Below are 21,453 nucleotides of genomic sequence, written 5' to 3'. Positions count from 1 at the left end.
AGGGCCACTTAAAGGAACTCTGGACGGTTTTGTCCTTGTGCTGGATGGACATTAAATCGCATAGTCTTACAACACATTAACATGGAACTGTTGAGTCATTTTCCTGATTATGATGATTCATTGGTCACGTGCGCGAAACATCTCTACTTGTACTTCCTGTCTTTCCGGATTAATTCTGAAGGAACTACTGACCTCTAGTGGACTCAAGATGCCATTGTGGTTTTTAATGTAGTCGTCTTGAATTGTTATATGTATTTACAAGGGCTACATTTAGCAGTTGTCACACAAGTCATAGTTATGTAATACAAAATGGGATATCCCATAATTTCAGTTACTTAATACTGATTTGTGACTTGCCTGAAATAATTGTCACTCAATTAAACATGTCCCAAAAGGTCCCATTCAACAAATAAGCCTTTGTGTTTACAGCTTTATTGTAGTACAGTTTAATTTATTCATCAATATAGTTTTAATTTTTCATGCACTGTAAAATAACCATACATATAATAAAATGACAAGGGATCGCAAATACTAAGAAATAATATTTAGACGTCTCAAAAGAAATCATAATGCTGACTATACAGAAAACATGAATGTGTAATAAAGAACTTGCCTCCCTATATATATATATATATATATATATATATATATATATATATTTAGAGAGAGAGAGAGAGAGAGAGAGAGAGGGTGAGAGTTCTAACACTTCACATTAATTTCCAAGAATTAATTTATAACTTTGTACAACCCAAGAACATAACTGAACCATACTGAGCAGTAACTTATATTTTGCCACTATACACACCTCTATACAAGGCCTTTAGAAGTCATTGTGCGGAACACATAATAAATCAATAAAACATGATTAAAGATTTGGACACCAAAGCATATTCCTACTAATAAAACAAAATGAATTAATCTTTCATGATGCACAAGCAAACACAAGTATCTTGATATCACAACTCTTTTCAAACAAATAAAATACAAAACGTACATTGTACATTAAGCTGAAATTCAAATATCAAATTCCTCGCCAATGTCAAATACATGTATATCTCCCCTAAACTGGCCTGCAAAATCATTTTTAATCGGTTAATAATAATAGTCTATTTAAAATTATTCAGTTCTCACATTTAATAATCTCTACATTGCTCTGTTTCCATTGTTAACACACTGCGGATACTTCAGACATTTTCATTTCGCTCATTTGTTCATTCGAAGTAAAAGGATTTCAATTCCACATTTCTTAGCATATTTTTCTGTAGGGTTATATCACTGAACCAGTAGGAGGCGACAAATCTTGCCTCATTAACTTCAAAACATTCAAAAATGATTCATTTGGGTCAGGATTGAAAAACCACTTGTGTTTGACACCTGTTTCAAGTTTGTTTGGAACTATTTTCAGTGACGGAGCAAATGAGCCAACACATTCTTCTTTTGCTCGTTCAAATGCTTTTCTGTGTGTTTGTTGCAGCAAGGAGGCACCAAATAATATAATGATAACAATATGCAACTTATATGATATAATTTGACACTACTGTGTCTTTTACTGACCGTAGCATTAAATGAGGTTGACTTGATACTGACATGATGTTCAGGTGAGTGTTTGCCTATTCGTTTTGTACCGTATTACAGTATTTGCACAAATGTCTTGTTTGTGTGTGAGTCAGGGGCTCTTGAGATTGGCCATGGCGGGGTTGATGAAGGAGAAGTTGTTGAACATGGTCTGGTCCACGCTGTTGATGATGATACGGTCTGTGACGGTAAGTCGTGGCTTCTCGTTTATGAACTCCTTATCGAAGTTGCTACAGTCACCTGCTGATTTCTGTAACGGAAAGTTAGTGTGTCAGTCACAGGTAAACTCCTAAATCTTTTTTTTCCTAAATCTAGTGTTTACTGTTTCCACAGGCAGCTGCCTAAGTCAGTACTTTAACTGAAATGGAACCTCAAAAGTTCCTCAATAATGTTACTCACAGCACAAAAAGCCTACTTAATGTTAGCATATTGCTAAGCTAAAAACACAACATAGTCTTAATGCTCTAACAAACACAAATCAAACACATACATGTTGTTGTGTGTGTCTTCAAATTTTTACCTCACTGAATCATAAAAGCTTTTTTCACCAAGTCACCAAAACAAAAATATGAGGAACAAATGCCTATGCATGAGAAGCGCGGTTATGATATCCTTAAAATGTTTTCTAGCTATGCAGCTCATTACGGGCAAGTCTTTTACAGCAATAATAAACTTACCACAGTTGGCCTGAAGGGCGGCTCCACCTGCCGTTTCTCAAGAGCGTTCCAGTCTATGTCTCTGAAGAATGCATGCTGCCTTATATTACCTTTCACACCCAGCCTTCGCTCTGGTTCCCGGACAAATAGCTGAAACCATTCAGAAAAACGCAGTTGTAGTTTATAACAAATCAAGCATTCTTCTATTTAATGTTAACTCTGACGTACCTTTACAAGAATATCGTTCGCGTCTCTACTTAACCAGCGTGGGTAACACGGGTCATCTGTGCGAATCGACTGAAACAACTCTTCCTCGTCCTGGCCATGAAATGGGGACTGGCCAATCATCATCTCATAGAGAAGGACACCAAATGACCACCAGTCTACAGAAGTCCCATATTTCTGCCCAAGCAGAATCTGTGAAGCACAAGTAAATGCTTTATTTAATATCTGTTCGGTGCAAAAATATATTACATGTAAACATTAAAAAATAAGATGTATAACTATGGTACAAGTGGTAGAGATCGTCACCTCAGGAGCGATGTAGTCTGGGGTTCCACAGAAAGTGCACGTTCTAGCTTCTCCAAACATGTTCTCTTTACACATGCCAAAATCTGCGATCTTGATGTGACCGTCGATGTCTAGCAAGATGTTATCCAGCTTAAGATCTCTGTGGAGGCACAATACACACATAAATACATGAAAACATTGTAAGAGCTGTCTTTCAGCACGCTCTTAGCTCATATTTTATGTAATGTATCAGTGCATACCTGTACACAATGCCTTTAGAATGTAGAAACTGCAGCCCACAAACGATCTCAGCTGCATAGAACCTATCGCCAGAGAGAAGAGAGGAGGTGAAAAACAAGATTCTCTGAATTTGAAATGTGTTTGTGGGGGCTGTATGTGAGTCTCACGTGGACCGCGGAAGGTCAAATCTGTGGCAGGTCTGGATGTGGAACATTAAGTCGCCCCCGTTTAAGTACTCCATCACGAAGAAGAGATTCTCCTTTAGAGGCCAATGCAGAAACAGAAGAGTTCAGAGCAGTCGAACAAACCCACATTACTTCAGTATGTGAGCGTGACTCAGAGTGTGTCATGGGGTGGGCGGAATGTCCAAAATCTTATATTGTAGTATTTCAGGGCCATTACATCAATTCATAAGTTTATAAATAGAATATATATATAATACAAGTTCATTATTATTTTTAGTTATTCACTTTATGCACAATATAGGACCTTCAAAAAAAAAAAAAAAAAAAACCTATGTCGAAAGTATATAGCAAATGCATTGACATGTTCCTATATGTCACACTGTCCAGCCCTAAGTGTGTCGGAGTCTATTACCTTGGTCTGGAAGGTACAGTAGAGGTGTGTGAGGAAGGGGTGTTCCCAGGCCAGAGACAGCACCCTCCTCTCCACCATAGTGCATTCAACATCATCATCCATCAGAACTACATCCTTCTTCAATGCCTTTACTGCAAAAAACTGCCCTGAGCCTTTCAGCTCAGCCAGGAATACCTACAACACACGTGCACAATACGGTATATGCAAGATTCATAGAGAAATACACGAGTATGCATCCAGAATGATGTTCCAAAATGAGGTTTAATAGGCTGTTGTCTTGCGATTCCTAATTCAGTTATACCATATAACAGCTGTCCATGAATGTTAAAAATAAATAAATAAATAACATTCTGAACAAAAAGCTGAAAAAAGACTATGAATTGGATACAGAATGATAATCAAAATGTAGATGGAGTCGATCAACACCCCAAAGCTTGACTGTAATTATTACCTCTTCATCAAGCGACATTTTATTTCATAACGTTAGTTTTGATGCTGTTTCATGTCAGATGATCATGTTAGATTACATGTGTTAGTATCTGGTGTTTCTTTTTTTTTTTACTTCACTTGTGTTTTTTTGGAAAATCTGTACAGAAGATGTGTACTAGCGCCCTCTACCATATAACAATGAAAACACAGATTCTTGGAGCACAAGTATAGTTTTTTGTACTTTTTGTAAGTATAAGTCAAGTATACCTAAATGTAATTTTAAGTATATTTCTGAGGAGTACATAAAGCCCATTTCAAAGAAGTACATAAAAAGTAAACTAAAAGCATACTTTCCAATTTTAGTTTAAAAGAAGTATTCTAATAGCACACTTGAATAAACTTCTTTTTCATAAGGTCACTTCCTCTCAGCCCTCTATCTTGTTACCAAATACTGCCACCAATTGAACTGACTTCAAGGGACATTAAAATGATCTTTGTATAGCAGAACTTTAATTTTATGCCAGTTCCTTAAAATATTAAAAAAAAAAATATCCAAATTGGCCAGGTCGTAGTTTAGTTTCAGTATGGCAATGTTTTGCCTCATAGTAGTATTCAAAGGTTATTCATTGATGATTTGTTATTCATATCGGGTTGAACCAAAAGATGCCTCGTTTCTAAGTCATTTCAAAAGTTGGTATATACTGTAGTTTAAATGAAAAGTCACTGCTGTGGTGTGTTTGCTGTGAGTTGAATACAATATTCCTACCTTTCCAAAGCTTCCCTTGCCCAGCATCTTATGCAGAGTGAAATTATCTAGGTTGAATTTGTGAAGCTCTTTGCGTGGGGTGGAGTACACTGACTCAGGCTGTTCAAGACTTGGCCTGCGGCCCTCAGCCGGAGTGTCCCATGAAATACCTTGATGCTCTGTCGGGAGGAAAGAACATTTGGACATAAATTGAATTAAACAGGACAGAATTCATCCAAACAATCAATAAAAAATGTAAGTTTCTTAGCAAGGGAAAACATTTTCGGATGCAAAGTTTGTTCCAAATGGTAGACAGTAAAATTCAGAATGAGCTTTATTGCCAGGTATGTTCACACATACGAGGAATTTGTTTCCGTGACAGAAGCTCCGCAGTGCAAAATAATGACAGTGACAAAACAAAAAACACATTAAGGAATAGAAAATACAAAAAAAATAAAAAAATAAAAATACAAATAGGTAGATAAATTGACAATGTATGGCAGGTATATTACAATGAGCAGTTATGTATGTACAGGTATATTATGTGCAAAAATGTTAGTGTACGCTAAGTATGTGTGTTAGATAAATAAGTGCATGTGTATATAAATAGAAATAGTCTAGTGTGTTCCACAGTTATTATCAACAGTTCATAAGATGGATTGCCTGAGGGAAGAAACTGTTCCTGTGTCTGGTCGTTCTGGTGCTCAGTGCTCTGTAGCTTCGACCAGATGGCAACAGTTCAAAGAGGGAGTGTGCTGTGTGTGTAAATTATACTTTCTTAGTCATTCTGTCCAAATTGTAAGGCTGTATCTCACACATATTAATCAGATAAGTCAATTCCAGAATGCTCTGAGTTATGGTGGATTATGTCAGAATGTTACATCCAATACTGTTAAATACTGTATCATCAAAAAGATGCTTTACTCATTGTTTTTGGGCACTATGTAATTTTTGTGCTTGTGAAATTGTTAGCCACATGCTAACATAAAACTATATCAACTGTCCACCCTTACCAAAAAGTAGTATACTTCAAAGTAATTTTTTTAAGTATACTTAAGTAAAGTTGAAGTATATTTTTAAGTATACTTTATGTAGCAAGTATAAAAATATCAGTGTTATAGTAGTACACTTGTAAGTGTACTGTTTCAATACTCCTTGGGACTAAATTGGTCCACTTTCTAGTATATAAAAGTATACTTTGAAGTATACTTTGGGTGTAACTGTAGCAAACTTTGAGTACACAACTAGTTTACCTCTATGTTTGTAGTTTGTACTGCATTTATACTAAAAGTGAACTTATAGGTATACTGATAATTTACTAATTAAAAACCTTACACTTTGAAGTATAGTCTCAGTAAACTACTAGTTTAGTAGTTTTATACTACTAGTAACTTTACATCATAATTTAAGTATTCTACTATATCTCTGTTTAGGTTTAAATGTTTATATATTTTGTTATATGAATATCTGAACATACAAAACATCCAAAGAAAAAACAGGTATATGCTTGTAGCCAAAAAAATTGTATTCTAGCTTCATGCATTCTTTTTTTAAACAATTTAATGTGGGTAAGTTTAATAAAAAATAAATAAATAACATTTTGAACAAAAAGCCACCCCCAAAGCTTGACTATAATTACTACCTCTTCATTTGTCGACATTTTATTTCATAATGTTACAGTTTTGATGCTGTTTCATGTCAGATGATCGTGTTAGATTACATGTAAATTGTGATTACATCTGTTATTTCTTTTTTATTCTTCACTTGTGTTTTTTTTTTGGAAATTCTGTGCAGAAGATGTGTACTAACACCCTCTACCATATAACAATGAAAACAGATTCTAGGAGCACAAGTATAGTTCAAATATATGTAGACTATTTTTAGGTATAAATCAAGAATACCTTAATGTAATTTTAAGTATATTTCTGAGGCATACATAAAGCCCATTTCTGAGAAGTACATAAAAAGCAAACTAAAAGCATACTTTTCCTATTTTTAGTTTAAAAGAAGTATTCTAATAGCACACTTGAATAAACTTCTTTTTCGTAAGGTTACTTCCTCTCAGCCCACTATCTTGTTCCATATAAGCTCACTTCTGGTCATTTCCAGAGAAGGAATGTTTCTGAAATAATTTTGGCCACGTTAAAACCCTAGAAATGGCGGTAATTTGACAAATCTGTAGTTAGTAGCAAATTTCGCACTCAAATCTTTTCAGAATTGTGAATATGTTGCTTTTGTGCATGTTATATTTACCTTTGCGTGGTAGAGGGGGTGCAGGCGCGAGGGGTGAAATTGGTAAGTGATCTGAAGGCTCTCTAGTGACCCCTGACTGATTTACACCCACTGGACCCTCTCGACCAACAACCTCACTATCCCGCGAGCTGCGAGACTGCTATGGAAAGAAACGCACAACTTGTTCAGATTAAATATCCTGCACCACATGATAATGCAGGTTATTCATGCCATTCAGTCTTTGTCACATTGTGTTCATCTGTGTACTACTGCATGTTGAGTTGACACAAAAAACATATTCTATAGCATTGCTAGCCTGTGGTCCCATTGTACATAACTACATATTTGCTTTATTTTTTAAAAGATCAGCTCAGTGAAAAATTTAATTCAACTTGGTGGATAATTGTCAACCGATACTCTTAAATATAAAACAAAAGTTGTTATTCTACTTAAAGGAGTAACGCAATATTGTAATGCATTATTTTTAAAAGTAACTTTCCCCAACAATGCTAATAACAAACTCCAATGGAATAAATTGCACTATTACTGTACTAGGAGTGTCTTGTAAAAGAAATAGTTCACCCAAAAAATAAAAATTCTGCCTTTTACTCACCCTCATGTTGTTTCAAATCTATAGGACTTTCTTTTTTTCTGTTGAACAGAAAAGAAGATATTTTGAAGAATTTGGGTAACCAACAGATGTTTGACCCCACTGAAAAATACTATGAAAGTCAATGAGGACCAAAAATTATTTGGTTACCCACATTCTTCAAAATATCTTCTTTTGTGTTTTACTGAGTAAAGAAATTCACAGGCTTGGAACAACCTATATTAATGAAAATGCTGGCCATGAAGATCATAAACAACTCCAGTACTCAAGGGGGCGATAGCGTTTGTGCCATTAAACCCATGTGCTATTAAGTAGCTTGCTATTAACATGTAGATTTGAACAAAACTAAAGTAAAATAACAGCTGTAATAGACAACTAAATGTGTGGTCACATTAGCAAAATTTTGACATAAAACAACTTGAACCCTTTGCAAAAGCTGCATGAAGAAATATTTTGGCCTCACTCAAAACTCCTGAACATGGAGATTTCTACTGAAATGACTGTACTTCATCCACTAAAATTCAACAAACAACAGTAAATGGTGTGGAAATTGTTACATGCTTGTGTCAAGCTGCTTAGCATCTGTGGTTCATAATATATGTGTCTTCCAACCTGTTGAGTGCTCTCAATCATAGCCAGGGCCTCTGCCATTAACTTCTGGTTGACCCCACAAAGGTTTGCTACCTTCTTCTGACATTTATGGTGAACATTCATGCCACACTCTGCAAGGACAGAAAACATTCAAAACATTAAAATAGTGTGTGGACATTTTGACAAATGCAATTATTTAAAATGTGATTATGCAAAAAAATGAATTTTAGAAACTTGTTTTTACAGTTCTGTTAAATTACTTTGCATTGCATTTTTCTTTGAATTACATTAGTGGTTTTTATCTAAATGTAACAGAATTTTCCATATTTTACGCAAATGCTTCAAATAAAATAAATGTTACGAATGTTTATGGCTATATATATATATATATATGTATGTATGTGTGTGTATATATATATATACTTTTATTTAAATTATTAAAAAAGCCATGGTTGCACATCAACTCTAATGCCAAAATATTTTTACCCTTTTAATAATTCACTACTTCTATTGCATATGTCCTAACATATGTATATGTATGTTTGTGTATGTTGTAACATTTCAAGCTAAATAATACATATTTAGTGTTGTCAAATAGTTAATCAAGATTAATCTCTTCCAAAAACATTTGTTTAAATAATACATTTGTGTGTGTACTGTGTGTTACATTTTTTACATCTAAGTACACAAACATACATCATTATCATATTTTTTTTTAAATATTTACAGTTATGTGTATATATATATATATATATATATAAACATACATGCATTGGTGTATTTATATATACATAAATGTACACACACACAAATATATTATTTAAAAAAAAAAAACTCTTATTTTGGATGTGATTGTTTTATCATGATTAATCGCTTTGACAGCACCAATCTTTAAATAATTATTACATTATTTAAACACATTTTTGCTAGAATAGTTTTAGACGTTAACAAAATGGAAAAACACTGAATGATTCTTTCACACACTTAGACATTTATAGCTGGCATGTGGTTGTGTAATGAATCACCTTCACATTTAAGGCCCTGCCGAGCAAGACCCCACAACAAGGTTCCACAGTGCTCACAGAATGTCGGGCTCATGTAGTTATACACTTTAAACCTGTGAGGCATGTCAATCTTAAAACGTTCCTTATGGATCTGAAACCCACACATATGCACACATATTTAGCGTAGAACACATACACACACTCACACAACAGGTCAACAAGAAAAGCTGTCCAAAACGTCATTCATTATTGTCAGTGTGACTCAGTAAAGGTTGGAAAAACTATTTTGTGGCATTTAACAATTACTGAAAGGGGAAGGATTCTTGAAACAAAAAGATCTATAATTGGCATACAGTTGCACAAAATGTCCAAAGTTCTCTGACTTACAGTAAAATCAGGGCACCAAAACCCTTTTGTGAGTGTTAAGCAACAAAAAAAGGAAACAAAACACTTAGTGTGCTTTATGTAATTGGATATAAGAGTGATGAAAAGAACCTTGTGTTTACCATGGTTTCTTTACTGTTTATTGCTGACCCTGTGCATTTGGCGATGACTTTGTCAATACACTTTTTATGAATGGCAGCATTGCATTCTGGGGAACAAATAGAGAGAAGTGTGTAGGTGGAGTCTTTAGTAATTCAGTGGACACTTGTATAAGAACTGCTACAGCAATGAGGATGTGAAAAAAAAGACTTACGCCGACACTGATATCCCTGTTTATTCAGGCCCCTGAAACAGGAAAAGAAACCACATTTATATTTATAATCTTAATATATTATGTTGTATAAATGTTAGTAATATATAATCTAATATAAGTGCTATTTTTTGCATATAAATATACATATTAGATACAGATTAGTCCAAAAAATTCCACCCCACATTATTTTACATAAGTTGTGAATGCTGTTTCGTGTTATCTCTAACATAGTTATTTCTTAAGAAGAGTGTTGTTTTAAATCTGAATACTTAAGACGTAATACCAGACGAACTCCTTGCAGACTGAACAGAAGGTCGGCTGAGGGAAAAATGTGGCAGTAAACTCGTGACATTTGACCACATGAACTTTAGCCTGTTTGATGGCTCCCCGTCTGTGATGCAGTGCGAACACCCCTTCTTTTTCCCGTTCGGTCTCTCCACCTCCTTCGCCGTGACCTGCAGCATCTAAGAACAAACAAGAACCCACACAAAAACACCAAAAATGATTTCTGTACCCTTATCCCAGTTTTAAAACTCCTGGACAAGATCCATCAGCTCATGATAACATAATCATAGAACTAATAAACCTTGCATTAATATAATCAGTAAGAGATTGTTTGTGGATCAGATTTTGATAAATACTCACCACTCCTCTCCAAAAAATAGTGCGCTTCCATCAATAAGCGACCCTGTGGCTTCAGTTCAACCTATAATACACAAAAATGAATCTCAAATTATTGGAAATATATTGAAAACATTTATTACACATCCATTTGCTACGTTTTCATTTATTTTTTTAATAAATAAATTAAGTGTTCTAATCTGCCCAAACTTGATTGCTTTATATTTATAATAAACAACAATAACAAATGGTTGACACATTTGTTTCCATTTAGCTTGGATTAGATTTTCTGAGCATGTCACCACACAAACTCTCACCCAGATCTCCAGTTTGCCGTTCTCTTTCTTACAACGTGACGCGAGGGTGTCGAGTTGAACAGTAGCCTCTGCCTTTAGCTCAGCCGTCTTGTCCTTGACCACCACATGCATTACTCGTCCTCTGTGGACGTGAGCATCAAATGTGCTGCTCCAGGGGGGATACATGGTGGGCCGCTTCTGTTTGTACACCTGACCCTTTTCTACATATACACACACAAATACACCTCCAAATCAGTTCCACACCACTGACAGTTTGACTGGACTAAGCTTCAGCACGAGTAAATCACTTCATGTGTGTTACAGCATTCTAGCTGGATTTACTGGATCTGAAACTAATACCACTGAAATGGCACAATGCTTTAACTGTTCGATAATCTGACAGCTTTTACTGCAGGAATACAAATATAGTACCATGTCATACTATTTACAATGACTATTTACCTTAGTTAAACGTCAACATGACATTTGAAATCAGCTCTGTTTGCTTTTTCTTAATGCTGTTCCTGGTCTTTTTGTGCATGATGCATCAAATAACTCTTAAAGGGGTCATATGATGTTGCTAAAAAGAACATTATTTGGTGTATTTGGTGTAATGAAATTTAAGTAAAAAAAAAAACAAAAACAAATACTGTACTGTACAAATACTGTATGCCACATACTGTACATTATTGTTTCTCTTCTATGCCCCACCTTTTTGAAACGTGTCAATTTGTACAAAGCTCAGCGTTCTGAAAAGCGAGGTGTGCTCTGATTGGCCAGCTATCCAGTGCGTTGTGGATGGCCGAATGCCTCAAGCGTGTAATGGAAATGTTACACGCTATAACATACTGTCATGCCGTTTGTCTTTTGAGACTAAAACATTAAAACCTATTATAAATTAGGCAATTGCTGCATCCAGTGGGGACTCAATTCTCAATTCCAGTCCTCGTGCCCCCAGCTCTGCATATTTTGCATGCCTCTCTTTGTTAACACACCTTATTCGGATAATCAGCTCATTAGAAGTTATTTCCATGCATCAACTGTGTTGCCATTGACATGGTCCCTACACAGTGTTCATTGCTCCCTACTCCCTGAGCAGGGGAAATCTCTTGGAAGTTTACTTCACTTCCGAACATTCATTCACAGATTTTGCATTCTTCACACACAGAGTGACATCATGTATCTCTGTAAATAAATACAATTTGCATCGCGCCGCGTAAACATAGTACCATGTCTGCATTTGTGATCTGAGAAACAACAAACAAGCCTACTACACATTCTCAAGGAGGGCGTGGTTGACTCTTAACTTAACTTCTCTTTGGATTTGAGACTTTAGTCTTTGCAACTTTACAGATCTTTTTTATGCACCAAGAGCTTGTAACACTCCGAAGAGAATGGAAAAACTGAAATCGTATCATCATATGACCCCTTTAAAACGACTTTCCTTTTCGCTGACATCATCAAGGCCTCTTATTTTTAGCCCCTCCCCTCCAACCACCTGCCTTCACTCTGGTGTGTAATGCCCACTTTTAATAATCCAATAAATTCCCAATGGATAAAATCAAGTACAGCTCTACATTTAAATCTATTCATTTAATTTATTTGATTAGCTCAATTCTGTTGCGCTTAGAAACACAAGTAAATTAGGCTGCAAACACTTTCATTTAATGTGTAATTTGACATTAAACAATTTAAAAAAAAAATAAATAAATGAACAAAACTAGCATACAGTTCATCTGACTTGTGCTTGAGAGAGGAGATGTTTCAAAAGTGTTTCAGAATGACATGACACTTTATATTTTGACTGGTATGTGTGGTTGTGGTTTGTTGTAGAGAACAAAACCAAAGGGGTTGCTGGGAAAGCCTCGTGTCTTCAGCACTGCGTAGTGGCTATGTTTGAGTAATATGCATGTCTGTACAACTGCTAATCATTTCATCTGATCTGATTTACACCCACATTTTACCAGCTATGGACATCCATGCAAGTAAATATATGTTGCATAATATATATATATATATATCCTCTGACATGCATACGGTAGGTGAGTTCAAATGCACTTTTGCAGAAATAGTTAAATATTCATTTGGTTCTTCTTGATTTGCTTTGTTTATTATTATTATTGGGCATTCTACTTGTTGTGCTAACTGGCAGAAGCAATGAGACACTGCAGTGGTCAGTGGTCTTAAAGAATAATTCACATAAAATATTTGTAAAAAATGCATCCATGACAGAAGTAGTGATGTTTGATTCATGAATAAATCATTATTTCGGAAGAACATGAGGGTGAGTAAAATAATGACAGAATTACAATTTAGTGCAAACCATTCCTGTAGGTTTCATAGAGTTTCAATTATACAGTACCTACAGTAGTATGTGTAAAAACATCTTGACGGCATCTGCAAAACATTTTGAATTATTGCATAGTTGGTTGTCAAATGCTCAGAAACAATGGCTCCATATTTGGCATCTGTCTGTCATCATAAACTGTTTTTTTTTTTTTTTTTTGCTGAATAATCTAATGACTAAGTACCCAGTAAGTGAAATTGTGAGATGTATGTGATAGACAATGCGAATTACAACCTGAAGATGAGTTTAATAGAAATGAAACGGATACTTCCTTTTTACTGACAATGACACTGATGACACACATTTCTCAAGAATTCACACTTAGAGACAAAACTCTCCAATAATGGTAAGTTGGGCCATTTTCACCACATCTGAAATCAGCATTCATTTTGTTTTTTCATTTATTTAAACTTTCTTTTTTTGCCGTTCATTTACTTTATTTAATTTTATTTTAATAAAATGCTTGTCTTGCATTATATCATTTTATGCATCATAAATAAGATCTTTAATAAACAAAAAATAAGACTTAATTTGCCAAATTTACAGCTTAAAGCAAAATTTAAATATTCAGTTTTTAAATCATATTTACCTTGATTTGTCTTTTATTTTCTCTGCACATCACACAATTCATATTTACTTATCAAATTCTTCACTAACTCTATTTTCAAATTTTTAACTTAAGTACAGTTTTGCCCAAATCAGGGCAAAATCATATCATATCGTTTTAAACAATTATTCATATGTGTATTAACACATTTTCATATTGATAGATTTTCATATTTTAGGATTAAATGTGGGACAAGGGTAAAACAATATAAATCAAGGAAAATAATCTCATATTTTAATATATATTAAATATATAAATGCCCCATGGTATCTGTTGTCTATCTATGTTTTGATGCTTTTACAGTAAACTAACTCTTTTATCTGTAGTAAAAATATCTTACCAGTCTCCACTGCTTCTTTCATGTAGACAGCGCAGTATGGATTGAGTACTTCTTCATGGTAGGCAAGCCCTGGGTCCATCACAAAACTCGAAAAACCAATCCTCAGGAACGGAGACATGACTGTAAACTCTCAGATCCGACGGCAATAGCCTCGGATATAGTTCTCTTGAAAGCACAGTGGTTTAATTCCACTGTAAGGGTCTGTACAGTGATGTAATGCTATTTGATGTTTTTCATATTTGTGATGACTGATAAATGGGTTTCGAAACTCAGATGGGTCAACCGTGGTGTCCTTCAGTCTGTGGCATTCAAAGTGATACTCTTTAAATAAGTTTTTAACTTTGTCTTTTGTCCACCAGGTCTGTCCTCTCTTATAGCTACTCTTTTAGAAGAAATGATGCTGGGATGAAAACCTGGAACAGTCTACAAATACAGAATAAAACATAATCAATTCCAGTAGTAAAGTACAATAAAAAAGTAAATAATAAAATTGCAAATTTAAATTAAATGCATATTAGTTAAAATATAAAATCAGTATATTACCTTTTTGTTTAGCAGATTTGTATCAACAATTAAAATAATAACTTTCAAAATTAATAACTTTCAAATCAATAATATAATCAATAATATTCAGTATAATTAAAAATGTATAATAATCTCACATTTAACCATTTACTAAAGCCCAGCATCAAAAAAGCCATCAACAACACATTCTGAAATCCTTGCTTTCTAATGGAAACACAGGCGAATACATGCTTAACTTTTTTCCATACTACACGCGCCCTTTAATTTAACACCAGTTCACACCAACTATGTTACAATGACCCAGTAACACTTAATATGTCATAAGCTAAGCAGAAAACACACTGACTTGTTAAACAGTTGGACCACAGAACCATAATAAACACTTACAGAGTTCTTGCCAGTTGAAAGCCGTAAGGTGAAGGGAGAGAACCAGAGAAAGAAATATTAATAGATGTGAAATCCAAAACTCACAGTCACAGCCAAACATACAGCACCAACACGCACCTCATTACTAATAATTTATACTGGATGTGTATGTTATGGTGCATGATATTCATGTTAACATAAATGTGTAAACTAAAAAATGTAGAGTAACATTTTACAATACGGTTCCATTAGTTCATGTTAGTTTATGTATTAACTTGATCATTAATGTATTCACATAAACGAACAATGAACAATACAAAACTTTGTTGATGTTAGTAAATGGAAATGCAGTCGTTCATCATTAGTTCATGTTAATTGACGGTGCATTAACTAATGTTAACAAGCACAGCTTTCAATTTTAATAATGCATTAATAAATGTTGAAATTAACATCAGTTAATCCTGAAGAAGTGTTGTTCATCCTTAATTCATGTTAACTAAGGTAGTTAACTAAAGTTAACTAGTGAAACATTGTCAACTGTTACCAATTTTAGTAAATCACTTCTGTTTAAATCTAGAAAAGTTGTGAAGTTTATGTAAATTTTTTATTTTATGTTTTTAGTGTTACACTATCTTGGCAACAAAGTCATAAAATTAAAGAAAACTTTAAACAGAATATGTTAGTAAGCATTTTTACCACACTAAAATCATGCACACAAATTACTAATTACGTTTTGTAGCTATACTATTAAAATAAGTGAGCATATGAATGTTAATTCCATTTGAAGGGTCTCAGATTTTTACCTAAAAAAGGAAACAATAATAATAAAAAAAGTATTTACTTGGTAATCAACATTACTAGATGGTTGGAGGGGTGTTAACCCCTGGAGTCTCAAGTTTTCAGCTGTTCTGTCATATCATGATGTAAGAATTGTAAGTGATAAACAGAAGACGATTTTAGATGGAATTTAAAAAGCATATACTAATATTCAATGTATAAGCAATTAGAGTAAATAAAGAGGGAAAAAAACTATAAAAAAAACACAAACTTAAGTTTCTCAAAACACGGCTTAAAAACTCTCTTGCTCTGTAAACGTGTTTCTGCATGACTGCCGAGTACTTCCTGTCGTTTGACTGACAGCTCAAACCGCACTTCCTGCATCACTGAAGGACTGTAAGCGCAGATAGCAAGCTGCTGCTCTTACCTGCTTCTGCTACCAGGATAGACAGAAGAGAAACAAACAACAGTAGATGGATAGAAAGAACACAGCAGGATACAGACAGATTCTTTAATGTCAGAACTTTATAGTAAGCCTTTATTGGCTCTATGAATGTGATATTTCATCAAACAGTGTGTGGGGTCAATACTGACTCCAGAGTCGACAGAGTTGAACTATCCCAGCATGTGAAAGCTGCAGGGGTGGAAGAAGAGTGGGATCAAACCACAAACGCCTCCATTGAACTCGCATACACTAGACCAGACTGAACTACAAATACATTTGACCTTTCGCAAACCACTCGGGAGCTTAGACTCATAAGGCTTGTTCAGTTAATATTCAATAATCAATAGTTAAAACTCTGTGGCTCCGTTTCCACAGAAAATCAATCCCAACTCTCATGAAAACAAAACATTTTTACATGAGTCCAAATACAATGCAAGCACCCACGCTGAAGTGTTGACAAGCAAAAGCAGAAAGATTGTAGATTTTAAAGCACTTGTAATAATTCTTCAGTACAAAAAAGGGTTATTTGAGATGTCATCTAAAATGGCTTCTTTTTTTTGTTAGTTTTTCTGACATGAGACTACTTTTCTTCACTCCGTGTGAACAGTTTGAAGATCGTTCTGTCTAGGGGTGCTCCGATCACGATCGGCCGATCGTTATGCACATCTCGTCAGTAAAGCCGGTTTTCTAATCAGCGGTTAATTCCATCAGGTGCGTGATTTCACATAGAGTAGCTGTTAATACACAGAGCCGGTGTTAATAGAGAAGATGCGCAAATCACGTTAATTTTCAGCGTTTATTGGCGCATCTTCTCAGTTAACAACGGCTCTGTGTATTAACAGCTACTCTATGTGAAATCACGCACCTGATGGAATTAACCGCTGATTCAAAAGTCCCATTTGAAGTTCCAGTCATGTCTGATAACTGAATATGCTGGAGTTTGTTTTTGGATGAGCTAGGAGAATTTTTCTTGAAACAACATGTGGTAATGTAGGTGTTGTTTGACAGTTTTTTAAGGTTTTTTGACCCCGAGACCCAACAATTTTCTCTAGTTCTCCAGCTGTGGTCTTTTGAGAGTCTTGAGCCACTCAAACTCTCCTTCTCACCATGCATTAGGACGATATAGACACACGTCCTCTTCCAGGCAGATTCATAACATTTTATGTTGATTGGAAATTCTTTATTCTTCACTAATTTGTGAAGCTCAATTATTATCTTTTGCTGCACATCAGAAATATATTCTTTGTTTTTTCTCATTGTGATGGATGATTTAGGGAATTTAGGCTTTGTTTTCCCTCCTCTTTATATTTCTGTGCAACGGGAAGCCATGGCTGGATAATTTCATGTTCATAATCACCCTGCAGTGCTCAAAATTGTGAATATGAATGGGAATATACTTCAGAAATATTTTACTCAAAATAATTTCTATGGGTGCCAATAATTGTATCCAGCGTGTATTTGAGAAAAGCATTCATTTGATAATGATATTTCACCCCATTTTAAAATCTTAATATACAATGGAATTTTAGATTATTGTGATTTTGTATTTTTTTAATAAAAGATCAACAGGATTAACAATGCAGATGAATTTTAACAGCCGCCTTTGATCATATTTACCAAGGGTGTCCATATTTTTGTGTTATTTTTGTGTTCCCGGGGAATCGAACCCCCAACCTTGCACTTGATAGCGAAATGCTCTACCAATTGATTGTTCAATTGTTCAAAAGTGGTAGTACATACATTTTCAAAAGATTTTTATTAAAAAAAAGGATTACAGAATCATAAAAGAAAATGTCTGTTTGCATAAACATATTAAGCAGCACAACTGTGTTCAACATTTATAATAATTAAAAAGGTTTTTAGAACACCAAATCAGCATATTAGAATGAGTTAAGGATCATGTGACAATGAAGACTGGAGTAAAATATAATACTTCATTTTAAATTGTAATAACAATTTTTAAAAATGAATAAATGAAAATGAAAAAATAAAACAAATAAATGCAGCCCTAGTGAACATAAAAGACTTATATAATAATAAAAATAAATAACTTTTGAACATTAGTGTAGACGTATATTAAACATAAATTAAAATATTATGGAGTATACTGTATAAATAAACATTTCCAGTGGCTACTCCAGAACCTGGACTGACAACAAATATCTAATGACAAATAATAATACGAGTCAAGTTTTAACAGCTCTAAATTCAAAAACAGAACTACAGGTGTTGTGCGTTTCTATCTGAGAGGTAAAGGCAAAACACATAGATTTGCAAGGTTTTAGCACAATGAGAGTGCGCTTAAAATCTAATCCACCTAGTATCTCACCCTACGTCATTGTTCAATTTCCTTTGTAAACCCTACATTTTGAAGCAACTACTGAAAGAACCAAGAACATGCAGAGCATTCACAAGACTGATTTCAAAGCCTGATAAAGCACCCTTTTCATTCAAACCAATTGTGCTTACAGCTGTTTTTATTCAGTTCTTTGCTGTTATTGATGCTGGCTTTGGGTTATTGAGCTATTCTTGCACATTTTGGTTCCTCATAGTATTTTTATCCCATGGTTTTCTGCCACAAGCCTGTTGAAATAACATGACAAACTCCACAAACCTATTTAGTTTATATATCTTAACATTGATGATAATAATAGGAACAATCAGATAAATGTTACAGTTTGATAGTTAGTTTTAGATAGTCTATTTCAGATACAGTAAAATACACAAATGGAGCATAGCAAAATACATTAATATTCTGGATCAGATGTCTTCGAAACAGTTGCAGTAAACCGTTTTAAGTTAAATAGCATAACACTGACATTTGTGCACTTGGGTAGAATGTGGTTGGAAATTGCAGTCTGATGTGCGTAAGATCTTCCAGTGCCCGACATTTGCAGTTCTTCTAATTCACACATATCATACCACAGAAGGCAGTATGTTCATATCTTTCTTGTTATTTGATAGTTTTGTTTTTCCGGAAAAACCCTGTTTACAAATACCAACATCAGCACCTTTATGTAAACTAAATCATAATTCTTCAGAAAAGGTGATTCTTTGGCAATAATGGTGTGATTTACAAGCAGATTTTTGTCACATTATTGGCAGAACGAGCTCAGAAGGGACACTTCGATATGATGCATAATGTCAACATCAGTAAGTAACACTGGTAAACCATAAAAATGCCTTTCAAAGGAGCAAAAGTTAAAAAGATATATCCAACAATCAAGTTATATATATATATATATATATATATATATATATATATATATATATATATATATATATATATATATATATATATATCATATCTCCGCTGTTTCTCATCTATTTAAATGAGATTAAACCGAGAGCGGGTTAGACTTTTCTTTACTGTTGAACAGACCCAATATCTCACATAATCTCACATCAAAATTCACAAATCTCAACGTTTCTTATCAACTTTTATAACTGATCTATTGGTGTATGTCAACTGATTTCATCAAATTTTAGGAGAAACTAGTTTCAGTTAACTTTGATAATTTATATAATTGAAACATACTGTAACTGAGACCTCTACTAAGTCCACCGAGCTTTGAAACAGCAACATTTGAGATATTAATATCACCTGAAACCTATAAAAGGACTGCGTTCACCTCTGTGGGAAGAATTTAATATACAGTTTAGGTAAGGCTAAAGCCACAACAGGCTATAAACTGACTTAAAATAGATCAATTCATGCTCCTAAAATTGCTCAAATACTGTATAAGAAAGCTCTAAATCCTTCTCTAAGCCAAAAATCCAGGCATATGCTTCAAACTGCAACAAAAGCTTGCCATCCACAGCTTTTACCAAACTTGTGTGGGACATTGTTTTCTTCTTATAACTGAAATCTTCTTGATACATCCCAAACGTGGATGTCGTTCTTCTTTTTTAGAAGAGCAGGTTCTCAAATGCAAAGTTTACTTAAACACTGTTTTCTTCTACGTTTTGTGGTTTCCTGCAGCTGACGCACTAACAGCTATAGCAAAGTCAACTGGATAATATAAGGCTGCAAAATGTGTGTGATGATGTACAGTGCATCTTATTAGTGAATGTCTAGCAGGCAACAACAGCATTGCATCAGCAACACGAACAGTCAGGCTGTTCTCTTCTATTAATATCCTCTTATAGGGTACGTATTAATTATATTGAGTTAAACTAAGCTTAAAACTTTAACTTGAAGGTTCATGCATAACGCACAGATGATAGAAACAGCTCTTACCAGTAGGCTACAGCTCCGATCAGCGCAGCTCTTCAGTGCAGTCCTCTGAAAGTTCGCCTGCCTTTAGAACTTCTCGAGACCTTCACGTCACGCGCGCGTTTCACCTCTCATCGCACACTGAAGGAAGCAGACAGAAATGCTGTGCGGTTTGCAGGATGACACGCTGTTAGCTGCAAAAATATAGGTCATAGACTTTAAATGTAACGCATAGCTCAAAGTTCATATGTTTCATTTTATGTAATTAAATCAAGTGATTTTTATTATCTATCTATCTATCTATCTATCTATCTATCTATCTATCTATCTATCTATCTATCTATCTATCTATCTATCTATCTATCTATCTATCTATCTATCTATCTATTTAAAGAAGCGGGGTAGTGTTAACAAATTGCACAATGTTACATTTGTCTGTTAATATTTCCAATTCGTGCTTTCTGTCGGCTGTCCCGAATCATATTTTGGAGTCGAATCATTTTAATGAACGAGTCAAACGGTTCAGTAATAGGGGTTGACGTTCGAACGGCTCACCCACGAAGGGAATCGTTTGGATGTTAAGTTATTTACTATATCCACTGGTATAAGACATTTGGGGAAAAAATTACAAACAAACAAATAAATAAGTAAATAAAAATACAGATGAATTTGACAGAAATATGACAGACCCGTTTTGACTGACAAAAAGTCCGTGTGTTAGATTAAATTGGAGCTGACTATTTTTAATATTTAATGCTTATTTTTAACAAGTAACACTGCTTTTTTTAGGTAGAAAGGTTTATCCGGCGTAAAGACATTTATGATGCCAAATTGCCTATTAAACTGTCAGAACGAGTCCTAGGTTGACGAATCGATTTCGATTCTTTGAAACCAAACGATTCGAAAATGAATCAGACGTCACAACCGCAGTAGGTAACTGTTCCGCCAGCAGGCGGCGCTAAATCATAAAAAGCGACACCCATATCCTCAGACAGATACATGTAAACAGTTCTGTCTTTCTTAAAGT

At 34.5% G+C, this 21,453-nt stretch overlaps 1 protein-coding gene across 6 annotated transcripts; it reads right to left on the bottom strand.

Annotated features, from left to right (window-relative positions):
* Positions 1-650: 650 nt before the first annotated feature.
* LOC113048240 (protein kinase C theta type-like) lies at positions 651-20,555 on the bottom strand. 6 transcript variants are annotated; one of them, XM_026209924.1, is made up of 19 exons: positions 20,451-20,553; positions 15,010-15,015; positions 14,098-14,520; positions 10,825-11,024; positions 10,532-10,592; positions 10,170-10,350; positions 9,887-9,918; positions 9,696-9,781; positions 9,211-9,340; positions 8,207-8,316; positions 7,006-7,144; positions 4,774-4,931; positions 3,579-3,752; positions 3,149-3,240; positions 3,002-3,064; positions 2,763-2,901; positions 2,460-2,648; positions 2,253-2,381; positions 651-1,825 (listed from the first exon to the last, which is right to left on the bottom strand). In XM_026209924.1, the coding sequence occupies exons 3-19, from the start codon at positions 14,213-14,215 to the stop codon at positions 1,667-1,669; spliced, it is 2,160 nt and encodes a 719-aa protein (XP_026065709.1). In that variant the 5' UTR covers positions 14,216-14,520; positions 15,010-15,015; positions 20,451-20,553; the 3' UTR covers positions 651-1,666. The 6 variants fall into 6 exon arrangements, with proteins under 6 accessions (XP_026065709.1, XP_026065706.1, XP_026065710.1 ...); XM_026209921.1 differs by lacking the exon at positions 20,451-20,553 and adding an exon at positions 15,830-16,849; XM_026209925.1 differs by lacking the exon at positions 20,451-20,553 and adding an exon at positions 16,193-16,198.
* Positions 20,556-21,453: the final 898 nt, after the last annotated feature.

This window comes from Carassius auratus, chromosome 29 (genome assembly GCF_003368295.1).
Source record: "Carassius auratus strain Wakin chromosome 29, ASM336829v1, whole genome shotgun sequence".
NCBI classification, from domain to species: Eukaryota; Metazoa; Chordata; class Actinopteri; order Cypriniformes; family Cyprinidae; genus Carassius; species Carassius auratus.
This window is presented reverse-complemented; position numbering and strand designations above follow the sequence as displayed.

What these genes read in the sequence shown, in the direction of transcription:
- LOC113048240 (XM_026209922.1), bottom strand. Translation starts at nt 14,215, where the DNA reads ATGTCTCCGTTCCTGAGGATTGGTTTTTCGAGTTTTGTGATGGACCCA. An exon ending in GTCTGCAAGGAGTTCGTCTG is followed by an intron (nt 9,919 to 10,169) that starts GTATTACGTCTT and finishes TTCCTGTTTCAG; the next exon opens with GGGCCTGAATAAACAGGGAT. An exon ending in CAGACTACATCGCTCCTGAG is followed by an intron (nt 2,649 to 2,762) that starts GTGACGATCTCT and finishes TGTGCTTCACAG; the next exon opens with ATTCTGCTTGGGCAGAAATA.